This window comes from Parasteatoda tepidariorum, chromosome 2, assembly GCF_043381705.1.
Source record: "Parasteatoda tepidariorum isolate YZ-2023 chromosome 2, CAS_Ptep_4.0, whole genome shotgun sequence".
Classification (NCBI taxonomy): Eukaryota; Metazoa; Arthropoda; class Arachnida; order Araneae; family Theridiidae; genus Parasteatoda; species Parasteatoda tepidariorum.
Window position 1 is genome coordinate 54,772,825 of NC_092205.1, and position 14,871 is coordinate 54,787,695.

At 29.0% G+C, this 14,871-nt stretch overlaps 2 protein-coding genes across 2 annotated transcripts in view; both read left to right on the forward strand.

Annotated features, from left to right (window-relative positions):
• Positions 1–14,871, forward strand: part of LOC107454802 (sodium-dependent proline transporter-like) — a 136,999-nt gene that overhangs the window by 9,358 nt on the left and 112,770 nt on the right. The window lies entirely within an intron of this gene.
• On the forward strand, positions 7,257–13,755 carry LOC107454805 (uncharacterized). Its single transcript, XM_016072111.3, has 2 exons — positions 7,257–7,421; positions 11,732–13,755. The coding sequence occupies exons 1-2, from the start codon at positions 7,331–7,333 to the stop codon at positions 13,627–13,629; spliced, it is 1,989 nt and encodes a 662-aa protein (XP_015927597.2). The 5' UTR covers positions 7,257–7,330; the 3' UTR covers positions 13,630–13,755.

Sequence of the window (14,871 nt, forward strand, 5' to 3'; positions counted from 1 at the left end):
AATTTTCTGTGAGATAAAAGTTTATATTTTTTTAAAATTTAAGTTATAATATAAACATTCCAAATAAAGTTAAAATGTTTATAAGTTTCAAGCGAATATTTTACCATTCATATCTTTTTATTAATATCGTTTATGCGGGGGCGGAAAAAATGCGAACTTCAAAGCAGTTGGAACATTTCTCGTAAAACCTAAAAATATCCCGATAGTATAGGAATTTCCCTCTCGGTCCACTTCAACCCCCGCCATTTTCCCTCCCTTCAGTTAAAAACTTGGCAGATTTCCAAATGGGCAGCCTGCCAGGGAAGTAAGCTTTACAGGCCTGCCAATGCGGCAGACATTGCAGACGAGACAATCTTTCGCGCCCCGGTCCGAACTACCTTGCCCCACGTGATTCTAACATCGATTATGCCAGACGGATAATTTTCCGTGTCTGTGATACGTAAGTTGCGAAAGTCTGTTACCCTCTCTGAACTTGACCTATAACCGTAACTGAAGTTATACTTTGTATCTCTGCAAGGAAATCGATTTAAACAACAAATTAATGTTTAATTGAGTTTATTTATGTTTTACTGAAACTTGAATTGAAAGTACCATATGATAATAATAGAAAACTAATGAGCCGTGTGCAAAATAAAAAAGTGAACACTCTCAATGACTTTTGCTCCTAATGATGTACAGCGTCTCAATCTTAATGATTCTAGGAGCTAACCTTAAATATTTTAACTAATTAGTGCAGACGATGTCGTAAAGTACGCAATTAGACACGAAAAGATTTTCCAAATAAACATACCTTTTCTTTACGAATTAGAATTTCGGAATTTTACTGATTAGAACTTGAAACATATGAATTAGAATTTCGAAATTTTCTCAAAGCGGTATTTTTCACACTGCAATGCAAAATTTAACAAACTTTGGGTCAATAGCAAAATGAAATGAAACTTTTCTCCAAGAATTTTTGTTCGCAAGTCTTTAATTTTAATCAGTCTTTAATTAACATCAATCTTTAATTAACATGTGTCTTTAATTAGTCTTTAATTAACATCATTTCACCTATAGTACTGAAAATACACATTTGGTACTAATTCGTTAATAATAATTTGGTATTAAAAAATAATAAACTATTATTTTTAAGTGAAAAACGTGAATTTGGTATTGTTATGACTATTAACACTTTTTCCACTTGTTTGGCAAAAAAAGTGTTAATAGACATAGTTAGCCAGTGTTAACAGTCATAATAAGTGTTACAAGTCATTACAAGTGTTACTAGCCATAACACAACAGCAAGAGACGACATTTTTAACAGTTTGTGTCGATAAAACAGATCAATTGGTAGAATCATCGAACTATTTTTTGCAGAAAATATAAACTTTTCTCCCGAGAATAACACATTGTTTATTGAAATAAACTTATTGCTAATTTTAAAAACTAAAACAGTTCCTAAAGTAAGAAAATTTAACTTTGGTTTTATCTTTATCCATTACCACTTTTAATGATAGATGTAGCAAAACCCCTTGTATTCGTCTGGCAGTGAAATTTAAAACTCAATCTTATTACCATATTGGTCCAAAGGAATTTTTAGACTTTTCTAAATGGTTATATATTTTTTTTGTCTGATTAAATTTATATTTTTTATGTTAACTCGTTGACATGACATATTTTATTTTATATTTTATAACCGTGGTTGAAAATCTGACCAAATTTCGAGTTTACGAGTACCAATGCTCAACTCCGTAGCCTTGTAAGTTTGAACACAATCCAGAAGACAAGGAACACCTGACAATAGGCCTAACGGCAAGGGGACTCGAACCCATGATCGGTCTACCACTGAGGATATTTTTCGGGAGCACTGTGGTAGCTGCAAGCCGGATGCGGAATTCGTATCTACCAACCATCGCTGGGATTCGAACCCGATTCACCTCATTCGGAGGCAAGCTCTCTATCCCTTGAGCCACTACGGCTTTAGGCATGACACATTAACGCATTTCGAAAAAAAAAATGAATTTGAATTAAAAATTTTTTACTTCTTAATATATTTCACTGGAATGAATTTACAAATATCGGGGGAAGTAAAAGCAAGAAGAAAATCAAAAAAGATAATTTTCTTTAAAAAAAAAAATAGAAAAAAAAGAAGAAAAAAAAAACTTTTGACGAGAAGAAAAAAAAAACTTTTGAAAATATTTGAGCTTCCTAAAATTTTTGAAGATTATTACTATAAACTGGTCTGAGAAACCTCGTATCGTATACAGAAAATCAAAATAAATAAAACAAGTACTTTAAATTTAATTGCTACGTTTAACCAGTTTTTTTCATTATTAATGTGATTGATATTTCATTTACATTATTTGTACATAATTTTTTTTTATGTAAGGGATAAAGAGAAAGAAAAAGATAATTATGCATTACTTACTAGCATTTTTAACGTTAACGTTAATACTTTAACTCGTTTAAATAGTATTTTGCTTAAAATCAGAAAATGAAACAACGAATTCTTTTTACTTGAAGCAAAAAAAATGCTTATTTGTGATTCAAATTTAATTAAAACACAACAACTGTTCATTCTTCCTGTTTCATTTTTAAGAGAACAGGGAGAATCTCACAAAAAACAAACACAGCGCCATTATCATTACAAAACTAGAAATTAAATTAGTCGGAAAAACTAGTCTGATCTTCGACATCTTATATCTTGACAGAAAAAATGCACACGTTTGTTTTTAGTTATAGATAAAACATATATTAATTTATATACAATAAGTCCCAATTAAATAAAGTCAACTTGATTTTTTTGCCATAACTGGACACAAAGAAAACATCCAAAGCTTATTTACTTAGCAATTCTCTATATCTAAGGATATATTTACAAAGAATAACTCACTTCTTGCTCCATCCGGACACGAAATAAAGCCACTTTTGATTATAGCTCATATATCCATCATATTTATAAAAGACTTGAAATAAACACCGAAGAGCCATTACATTATGACCACCCTGCTAATAACATGTAGGACCACCTTCAGCCCTCAAAACTGCTAGCACCCGCCGTGGTATTGATTCCAGAAGGTGCTGATAGGTAGTCTGAGGTATCTGGTACCAAGCACTCACCAACTGGTCCTGCAATTCCCTCACATTGCGAGGAGGTAGCGTGGCAGCACGAATTTGGTTTTCCAAGTAGGACCACAAGTGCTCTATTGGATTAAGGTCAAGTGAATTTGGGGGCCAAGACATGACTTGAAAGTCACTTGAATATTCCTCGACGATTCGACCCTTATGACATGGTGTATTATCCTGTTGGTAAACCCCCCCCCAGGAAAAACTGCTGCCATGAATGGCTGAACCTGGTCTGCAACTATGTTCAAGTAGCTTACAGATGTCAGGGATTGTTCTATGAGGACTATCGGTCCTAATGTGCCCTATGAAAACATAGTTCTTGGGCGAGAAACCATGAAAAACTGGGCGAGCCCATTGATATAGATGGAGGGTGGTTATAATGTAATGGCTCTCCGGTGTATATATTAAAAGAAGCAGTTTCAGTCTGTGACAAAATCAAAGACTGCCCTCTTCGAAACCTGACATAATATTGATGCAATTGTTTTTTTGGGATTGGTAACTGACATCAGATATTTTAAATCATATAAAAAATATGGTGGATATTTCGACTTCAATAAGAAGTGGCTTTATTTCGACAGGACACTTTTTTCCTTCTTTACTTATTCGATAGTTTCTGTTGACCAGCGGGAGCCGAAAGTGGAAATTCTTTGAAATATGCGTTTAGATAAAGACTTTCATAATATGTATATATGCTTGGCTATCATTGGTTTTCTTTGAGTCTATTTATGGCAAAAAATCGAGGTGACTTTATTTAGTATTTGTTGAGATATATTTTGAGAAATTTATTTCAAATAATAATTTTCGAAAAAAGATAGGTGAATAAATAATGGTATAAAAAGAATAAAAGCTAGAAACTCTAATAATAGAAATCAATTTATATCTAAACGAATCAATATTGAATAATACCTTTTATTTCTGCTTTTCAATTTAAGACAGAATATAGCGTGATTTGGCTTATTTCCAAAAAGGCTTTTTGTGTGGAATTTTTACTTTAATATTACTAATACAGAAACACAAAAGGTCTATTTTATCATTTCATGCTATTTGTCAGCCACGACTTTTAGAGGAAGGACCGCTTATCTTATTTCTTTTATGAAACCTTATCATTTTCAGATAACTTTATACATGTTTTTTTTATCACCCATTATTAAACAGTAGATTTACATTATCTTGCTATTGAAGAGTTGAATGGTAGAGGTAGTAGAGCTGAGCAATAGTTTATTGATGAGAGCAAGAGCTGAGCATTAGTTTATTGATGATGGTTTGGGAAACATTCCTGAGAATGTTCTAAAGGCATGACAACACAATCTTGATCCTCTGCAGAGGGGATGACTCTCCGTTTTAGCAGCCCGACTACCTGAGAGCAAAGTCGAGCACTTTACTTTAGAACAGCTCAACAAGGACAGATACCGCTTATCCTCGGATCCTTCCTAAGATAATAATGGTCACCCACTCACTGGCCACAGCCAATGATGAGTGACTTCAGAGTTTGAGAACCGTTTTTTACAATCAGTTAACTGTGAGATTGAATGATAATAGGAACCATATCACCCATATGAATTGACATATAAATGCATATGAATTTGAATTTGAATTTACATATGAATTTGCAACTTCAACGAACGCGTTAAAAAGGAAAACTATTTGCTTTCAAGTTGTATTAAATATTGCAAAACGTAACAAAAACTCATTTGCACTATAATTTAGTTCAACTTGACATTATATTAAAGTTGCAGCAATGTTGTACTATATTTAAGTTCAAAGCTCTCTGAACATTCCATCAATGCATCAGTGCAAAAAAAAAAGCTTTTATTGTCATATTTAAGAGATATGAGTTGGTGTCAATTTAATATTCTGAAAAATCTTTATAGAAACTTGATTAAGAAAAACATTTCAGTTATAAAGCAGATATGATCTTACACAAACACTGGAAGGTTAAAAAAAATAAAATCCATTTCATGGAAAGTATTTTAATGCTTCTTGTAACAAAACTGGGAAATATATAAGCAACAAATGACAGGTAGACACAAACTCACTTGCAGAAATTCACTCGTGGGCATTATTTTTTTATAAAAAAAACTTACGTAAGCAAAATGTATGTAGAAAGTCTAATAATATCCAGTAGTTGATAATAATGAAATTTTTTCTAAATACTTGTAAGTGTTTCAAACAATTCATAAATATATTGAGGTTTTGGCAGTTTGCCTAAAACTTTTGTATAAATATAAACCATAATAATTACATGGCGTGTCTCAACTAAATAAAGAACCCTTGACATTTTGTTATAAATCGGCACAAAGAAAACCAATAAGAACCAAACATATGCATGGATGTGTTTCAAGGTGTACCATAGTATCGTGTAACTAAATTGAAAACAGATCATTTTGAATAATAATGTGGCTCAACTTGGCCCTACTTCAAGATTACAGTAGATTTGAATACTATTGTAGTCATCAATACTCTTTAAAATTTCTAAGAGTGCATCGCTGATTAAGCTTTTAAGATTACATCATATTCCTATTTAAATTTCATTAAAAAAGATACTGAGAACAGGGTGAATGATTGTACTACGTTTAGATTTTACTATTTCGATAGCTTGCCATTGTCAATTAAGTTAACTTTTCAAGTACATCAACTAGTGATGCGTGTTGGAAGTTATTTACCTTATTTCAAGGATATAATTGTCTGGGAGATGACAATGGAGTTATGAAGCACTTTTTTAATGATGCAACTTATTTTAATACTAATATAAAAAAATAGTGTAATATTATAAAGTAAATATTACACTAATTATCATTAGCTACTATTTTTTGTGTCTAAATATCATATTTCATGGTCGCTAAGCCCTAGAGTAAAGATTTACCCATATAGCGGTAAAACTAAATGTATTAAATAGAACAAGCTATGTATCATAAAAAAACCCATTCGATTATTTTAAAGCATGGCAAAGAATAAAAATATTTCAATCCACCTTAAAAGATTTTTTTTACCACATTAAACATATATATTTCCGTTTTTGGTTTCATTAACTAACGTTGAAATCTTCATTTTAAGTGTTAGAAATATTTCATTAATGTTTAAAATTTATTAAAAAAATTTTCTTGATGCTTGTTTAGAAATCACAGAAATGGGATGTTGAGCAAAGATTAAAAGCATTACGAGTGTGTTTTATAATGAAGAACAAAATCCAGTTTATGACTAACTTGTAGAAAAAAAAATATTCAACATTATTTTCCACACAATTTTTTGCTCTTTTACTATTTCTGAATCTTTATTTCCTAGACATTGATGCTTTATGTGTAATAAATGTAATAGTTACTAATGGTTTCAAATTTTTTTAAAATTGTTACTAATGGAGTTATAAATATTATTTTGAAGCTTTTCTTTTCCAGTCAACTTGTTCCAGCTATCATTATGTTTCAAAAATATAACATTTGTTATCTGAATGAAATATTTCAGGGAATACATATCGAGTGCACATGTAATATAAGAAATATAATAATATATAAAACATAAATGAGGCATTTGCTGACAAAATGCATTAAAATATAGTTAACAAAATATTTCTCACCATTTTTCTCGACTCACAGCAGTGCCTTTTGAGTTATTTTTTGTTAATTTTTTTTTAAATTAAGAAGGTTTTCAATTCGAATTCTGGGAAAAGTATTGCTAAAAACATTGTATAGCATTTGTGGCTCTAAGCTTAAACTGAACCCAAAATTCTTCTTATATATAGTAGTACTTAGAGAACAGAAAGTAGAATATTCCCAAACTTTACACTCTTAAATTCTAGTTCTGAGGCATCAGCAAGATTATCTTTAAGTGATCAATGGCTTCTTAAAATAGAAATAAAGCTAAAATAAGGTGTACTTTGAGACAAAATAATCGCAATCTATTACGTTATTTATAGGCTTGGTTTATCATTAATGTCAGGTCCCTTAGGTGATGATGGTGAAAGATTGGAAGTAAATTCCTTTTACCCAAGAACCAGAAATCAGTATTTATTAGCAACAGGCTTTTTGACACTAGTAAATCTGCATCGTACGTGGACGCTTTCATCAAATAATTGTAAGGACCAGTTTTACAATATGTCAACGTCTTTAGAGTTTTCAACGTTGGGTATAAAAGCTCGTGGGCAAAGAAAAGAAGACCAAATTCACTGTAGTATTCTGGAGTTGCAGAATTCAAGATCCATAAGGCTGAGGACACGCAGAATAATCAAAGGATGGTTGCTCAGCTAAGAGCAGCTGTTGGCCGATTTAAAAAGTTAGAGGTCTTATACATTGTTGTCTGCTTATGCTTACAGTTTATGAGCGGTAAGTTATCAAATTTAATAATTTTATAATTTACAGTGATTAAAATATAAATGTAGTTATTCATTGTTTTAAAAATAATAAGTTTCTTTTTCTTTAAAAAATCATGCTATGTATTTTAGAATTATTGAGTTCTTAAAACGTTTTGACATTAAAGAAGTATTACAAATTCAAAAATATCGTAATATTTTATAGATTATTAAATATTAAATGATGTTTTATTTTAAGTGTTTTTGTTTTAAATGCTGTTCCCTGAATTAAAAAAAAGCTCTTAAGTTCTTATTATGTTCTTATTTTAGAGAAATATTTCAAACGTGCAATTTAAAATTATATTTTATTCATTACTAAAGCTATTCGTTGTTTTAATTATTGTTGAATTATTTATTGAAATATAATTTATTAGTAATTATGCATCATAAAATTACAAATATATATTGTTTTGCTGAATTACATCTTATTCATAACTAAAGGTAATTGTTGTTTTATACTAACAAACATTCTTTTTAAAAAAATCAATGATCATCAGATGGAGAAATTTTTAAAAATTTTTTCATTACAGGAAAATTAGCATGATAAGAATCTCATTAATACTATAAACATTAATAAAATTAGATTAATTTTATATTGTAGGATGGCTTATAAGGCATTAATTCTTTTTTAGTATTTGAATGTTGTGAAAATATGAGTGCATAAGAATAGCTGAGATACATGCATTACTAAAGAAAATGTTTTTCTTAAATGATGTATTGATTCATTATTTATGTAATGTTATGCAATTTAAATGATAATAAAAAGTGAGAATTTCTGGTAAAGAGGAGTTTGGCAACTGCTTTAAACACTAATGAATAGAAGTGCTTCTAAAATCATTCAATAGTTTATGAGTTCTCATGTTAGCTACTCGCAATGTTTACGGTCTATAGTGATAATTATCCTAATACAATAATCGAGACAATTTAATGCATTGACGTAGTTTTCTTTTTTTAAATTTTTTTTGCATAAAATAATTAAGATACATGAATTTTAGCATTGATTATATTTATTGCATTTATATAATATTGTTTTTTTAAGTTGTAGTATTGTTTGTTATAATACGTATTCTTATTTTCAAAGTAATAAAATCTTGAATAATATTTATCTGAGAATAAAAATGGGAAATATAAATAAAAATAAAATAGAAAATACTTAAATAAATAAAAATAAAATATAAAAAAATAAAATATATAATATTAAAATATATAAAAATAAAATACATGAAAAATCTGATAATAATTATGCGATAAAGCTAATTATATTTTTGGTGCTTTTTAAATTAAATTCATAATTCTTAATACAGTAAGATAGAATTAAAAAAAAAAACATATTAACATCAAATTTAAAAACTTGTGTCTAAACTATATTTTTAAAAATTTGAGACGATCATATTTTTTTTAAATTTTAAGTTCAAAAATCAATGATTGTATTTATAAAAAATATATTTCCTAGATTATAATCGTATTTACACGAGAAGAATTTTAAGTAAAAAAACAAAAAGTGTATTTCTATTTTTAGGAGCAAAAAATTAAATCGAAATTTTTATTTTATGCTACATTTTTATTTTTTATGTGAATTTATTAATATTAATATGCTTTGTTAGATTATTTTAAGCCAGTCAAAGATAAAATACATGCTTCACTTTTGAAAATACAAGGTGAAAGTATGACATCTTTGTTTCGAAAATTTTAAAATACTAAAATAAAATATTAACCCATTCCGGTCTAACGCCGCCTTATAAGGGATGTGGTATTCTTTCTATTTGGGTCAGATACCGCAGATGTGACGGCTAAAATCATTTTATTATTTTTGTCATACTTATTGCACTTATATTTGCAGTTAATTAGTAATTATATAGTTTTTATAAATATTACTATCAAAAATTATAATTAAATCAGATGGAATGTAAATTTGAAATAATTTCAGATAGTTGATAGTTAAATATATTTGTAGCTTTGACCGTTGTAAAAAAACTAACTGTTGTCTTTACCTAAATTTTAAAGTTGTTTTTAAATCTAAAAAAATTAACTATTAAAAAAAGGTATGTATATATAGATCAATTGCAGAGTTTGTAGAATTTACTTAAACAATTGCAGAGTTTATGGAATTAACTTAAACATTTTAAAATTATGTGTAATAAATTTTATTCTGTGAATTAAAGGTTTTTTAATAATTTAAAAAAAAGAGGATTCTTCCTCTTTTTTTAAAAAAAATATTGTTTCTAAAAAATAAGCAGTATATAGTATAAGAGTATATAGCATGATGAGAGAAGAATATACTTCTTTTAAAATAAATTTTTGCAAGTCTTGATGAAAATTATAAAATAACATTATTTAAGACAAAATTTCGTTTTAGAAATTAATTTTTTTCAAATATCGCTTTAATAACATCTTTTTCGTAAAGTGTTTTTTTCCCTTCATTTTATGAAGAATATTTTAACAGTATTTTTTATTAAATAATAATTGAAATGTCTCCTCCTTTTATATACTTTCTACTTGCTTCATTTAATTTATTATTTTTGATTATTTTAATTTTCAATTCACTTTTTCCGAAGGGCTTAAAATAATTCAGGAAAAATGCGAATAAATCATGAAGAATATGTTGTATTATTTTATTAGTATAAAATTAGAACTATATTGAATAATGTGTAATTTGCTTTCAAACTATTTACTTTTAAACTATTTGCATTTAAACTATTACGTTCATATACTTCTACAGTTTTACAACTACAGGAGTAGATTCTATTTGATACATCTATGATAGAGTTTACTATAAAATATGCAAATAAAAGTTTAGATGCACATTAATAAATTTTAAGTAGCTTCAGCTGCAGTCATGAAATGGTATCCGAATTTCGAAAAGCAGATATTTTCTATACTGTCTAAAAATTCCGGATCAAATTACGGTAAAAAGTTCCAGCACTCAGGGTGCCAGTAACTTTTACTGCAAAAATCTTTTTTATCGGACATGTTACGGAACAAAAAATCTAATATATCGTAGTTTTTGCAGTTATAATTACTGTAAAATTACTGAATCACTCTAAATTTTTACTGTAAAAATTTCGGTAAAATATTTCACGGTAAAAATAGATTTTACTGTAAAACAAATTCTTTGAATGATGTCCGAGAGCCAGTATCCATAGAGCCAGGATTTTATAACGTAATTTGATCCGACATTTTTTACAGTGTATTAGCTGAAACATATTGAGTTGCAGAGTTGAGCGACGATTACAGTAATCGATTATAACTGTAACTGATTACAGATAATTACTGCTATATAACCAATTACTTGTAATCACTATTACAGGTAATTGCGATTACAAGTAAGCATAATTATTGATTACTACTGCAATGATTATAATAATCAATTACAGTAATAAATTACTTGTGATCACGAATACACGTGATTAGTTGTTTGATTACTGTAATCATGATTACCGGTAACCATTTTTGTTTTGCTTACTTGGAATCGCAATTATTCGGAATCACGATTACAGTTGTAATCAAAATAAAGATGAATTATAATCAAGATACAGGTAATTTATTACTGTAATCAGTTATTATAATCACGATTACAGCTGTAAACAGAATGATGGTGAGTAGTAATCATGATTGCAAGTTATTGATTGACGTAATAGACTATTGTAATTACGATTAAGGTTCTAGTCACTATTGCAAGTTAATTGATTACTGTAAGCGATTGTTGTAATTACGATAACAAGTAATTGATTACTGTAGTTAATTGTTGTAATCATGATTGCAGTTGTAATGAAAACTATATCTTTTAATCATGATTACTGTAATCGAAAAATGCAATCCATTAAACTGTAGCCCAACTGTGTTGTGTTGTCTCTCATAAATCGTAAATGATAAGGGTTATGGGAAAAAATTTAACAGAAAATCTGAAAAGCATTGTTTTGGTACGAAAAGATTATTTGTGAATGTTAATGAGAAGAACATTTAGGGTGATTTAGGCAATCATGTTAGATACCTTAAATAAGACTTAGGGTATACTGACAGAGGCTCTGAGAAAATACTACGCCGTTATTATCAGGAATTGCATGGGACTGTAATATCATATTTCGAATAGTTGTCAAAGATTTATAGTTCATGATGTGAGCGATTTGGTGGGCTTTTTATACAGATCATATTTATAGCCATCAATGTTCGAAATTTATTTGATTTTATTAGCAATTTATCCTATCATCATGAGTCCAGTCACAAATTTTTAAATTATTTATTACTTTAATCTTATTTAAACTAATTAAAATAAATATATTTCAGATGTTTCTGCTGTTGATAGTGTTCCTAAGAATGTACAATCATCTGCTTATCTTAAAGGCTCCATTCATAATATGCCAAATAAATCTGCTAATCAGAAAAATTTTGAAACCAATGAAAAATTACTGGCAAGAAAATCTAGAGCAACGCAAGAAGTTGATCTATCATCGATGTCTTATGAAGATGGAAAAGAATCAGAAACAATAAACAAATTCCCTTACTTGAGTGACGAAAATTCAGAAATTACTTCAGAAAGAATATCTGAAAGAAATGCCATCATACCATTCCCTCGACCTGGTAGATCAAAAGTTGATCCAAATTTAATAATGCCATATCCCGATTCTTGGTTAATGCCATATTTACCTAAAATACAAAATGAAATGAATGAAGTTAGCACACCTGTGTTAGACGATGAAGAAGAATTTAGTGACTCCGAATATTTATCGGAAGAAACAGATAAGGAAAATTCAATTACATATGAGGAAGTCATTTCGCCAGGTGATGACGAATTTAAATTTGATTCAATTACCGAACGTCAAGCAGATAGCAATGGAACAGTCATACCTTATCCGAGGTTAGGTAAACGGAATATAAATTTATCAGAGAAAGATGCATCTAAATTTAATCAAAACACTTCAACAAGAGTTAAGCGAACAACGGACTCAATGATCCCCCAGATTAGATATGGTCGTTCAACTCAGCGTAATAAGTTATCTAAAACAGAGCAATCATTGTATATTTTACCTAACTATCGACCAGGCAGATCTTCAAATGGCATTGGGAAATATTTCAAGTATGATAAAAGCACTAAACCAGGAATTTTACCTTATCCGAGACCAGGTAGGTCTGATGGTGAAACTGTTAAACGTCAAACCTACATATTACCTCAACCCAGATTCGGTAGATCCTTAATTGGAAATAAAGATATTGAAAAAGTAAACATGATTCTAAAATCAAGTCCTCAAAAAACCGATAAATTAACAGGAGAACTATTTCAACCAGAAGAATCACAATTGTTTCTAATTCCTTACCCACGACCTGGAAAGCGGTTTTTCGGTACTAAACCTTTACCACCAAATGTAAACTTACAGACTAAAGACAAAGAATATGTTTCTGACGAGGATATCGCTGATAAAGAACAAGCTGTGGCCACTTTCCTTGTACCTTATCCTAGGCCTGGTCGATCAGAATCAGATAAACAATATCTTATACCAAATGCAAGGTTTGGTAAAGCTGCTTCAGACAGTATGTTACCTTTACCAAGATATGGCCGTTCAGTCAGCAAAAATAATATTTTACCGTATCCTAGACCAGGGAGATCAGAAACTTTGTTACCCCAAGCTCGTTTTGGTAGGTCCAATATTTTACCATATCCAAGACCCGGAAGGTCTTCTTTCTCTGTTTTTCCATATCCTAGACTTGGAAGGTCTTCCTCTTCAGTTTTACCATATCCTAGATTAGGTCGTGCATCCTCCTTCACTTCAGTAATTCCTCAATTGAGAGTAGGTAAATCATCTTCTTTTATGATTCCTCAAGCGAGAGTAGGTAAATCATCTTCTTTTATGATTCCTCAAATGAGAGTAGGTAAATCATCTTCTTCTTTTATGATTCCTCAGATGAGAGTAGGCAAATCAAGTAATTCTTTGCTGAGCCTCCTTGAAGATGAAAATAAAGAACTGCTGCTTCATGGAATGTCAGAAGATAACGATCTAAACCTTTCAGACGAAGAAGTTCAACAGTTACAGAAACCAAGTAGCGAGCCTAGCGATTTTCAAACTCCCTCTGAAACTAACTTATTAAAATCAGCTGTTCTAATTCCTGCCAAGAAATTACAAAAACACATGCTCACTTTTGAATCAAATTATATGCTACCTTATCCAAGACCAGGACGTTTTGTTTAATTAAACTTGTTGCCCTTGTTACAATTTTATTAATAATTATAAAAATAAGCAAAGCTATGAAAAGCAAATAACAAAAAATTGTATATAAAAAAATATTGAAATAAATAATAAATGACACTTTATTGTATTAAATTTGTGTGGTGTGGTTGAATTTATTAGTTTTAATTTTATTTATATTTTAGTGAATATTTTGATATACAAGGAAAGTTGTAAATATCATTATTAGAAAATTTTTCGAGTAAAATCAGACATCTTTATAAATAATCCTTAAAATTATTACAGATTTCGGAAAAATTATAAAAATTCTAAAAAATGATGAAATTAATTTTTGATCAAAATGTTGGATAAAAGTATAGAAACATGCTAAAATATGGTAAGTAAAAAATGTATCAGTTGCTTACAATTAGCTTGAAAAACTCTCAGACTTGGAAAAGTATAAATGGAAAGTTAGATTTTTCTTTAAATCTTTTTTTTTTAATTCTTACAGCCTGATTAAAAGCATCAAAGGAAAAAATATGCAGTAATCAATTCTTTTTTTAAGAAGTTTTAGTCGTAAAAGACATCCGGATTTGCTGAAAAAATTTCAAAAGAACATTCACAAATATTGGAGAGTTATTTAACTTTAATGTTTTTATGTCTCAATTATTGATTTCAGGAAATTTCCACCATTAAAATAAAGTTAATTTTACATTTTAAAGTTAGTTCAGCAAAGATCATCTGTATTGTATCCTATGAAACATAAAAACAAGACAGACCTCGAATTTTCGTCTTCATTGTTTTGCCATAACCAATCTCTAAATCTAAAGTATTCGATATCCAAACATACCGTATAGTTTAAAGTAATTGAATAAATCTATCAAATAAGCTTATCCTTATCTGATAAATTTATTCATGAGATATAACCTGAAACAAAACTATTATTTAATTTAAATTTGTAGAAAATGAGTTATAAAGTACTAAAGTTAAAAGTTATTCGACATTTACACTTGTAGAAAATGTTTATAAATTAACAAATTTAAAATTTATAAACAAGCTATTGAAGTCAACCTTAAGACAATTTTACATAGCTTAAAATAAATCACTGCTTTAATGACACATGAAATCAATTGGTTTACATTAGCTTTTACGAAAAGTAAATCTAGATACAATTATTATATCTTTAAATTATATTATTCTGAATAATTTACAATGGCAATAAGCGTTTTATAAATATGTAAATCTGAAACTGACCTGATCAACTCG

Coding starts and splice junctions, on each gene's coding strand:
- LOC107454805 (XM_016072111.3), top strand. CDS start 7,331: ATGGTTGCTCAGCTAAGAGCAGCTGTTGGCCGATTTAAAAAGTTAGAG. Junction 7,422..11,731: donor ATGCTTACAGTTTATGAGCG/GTAAGTTATCAA, acceptor AATATATTTCAG/ATGTTTCTGCTGTTGATAGT.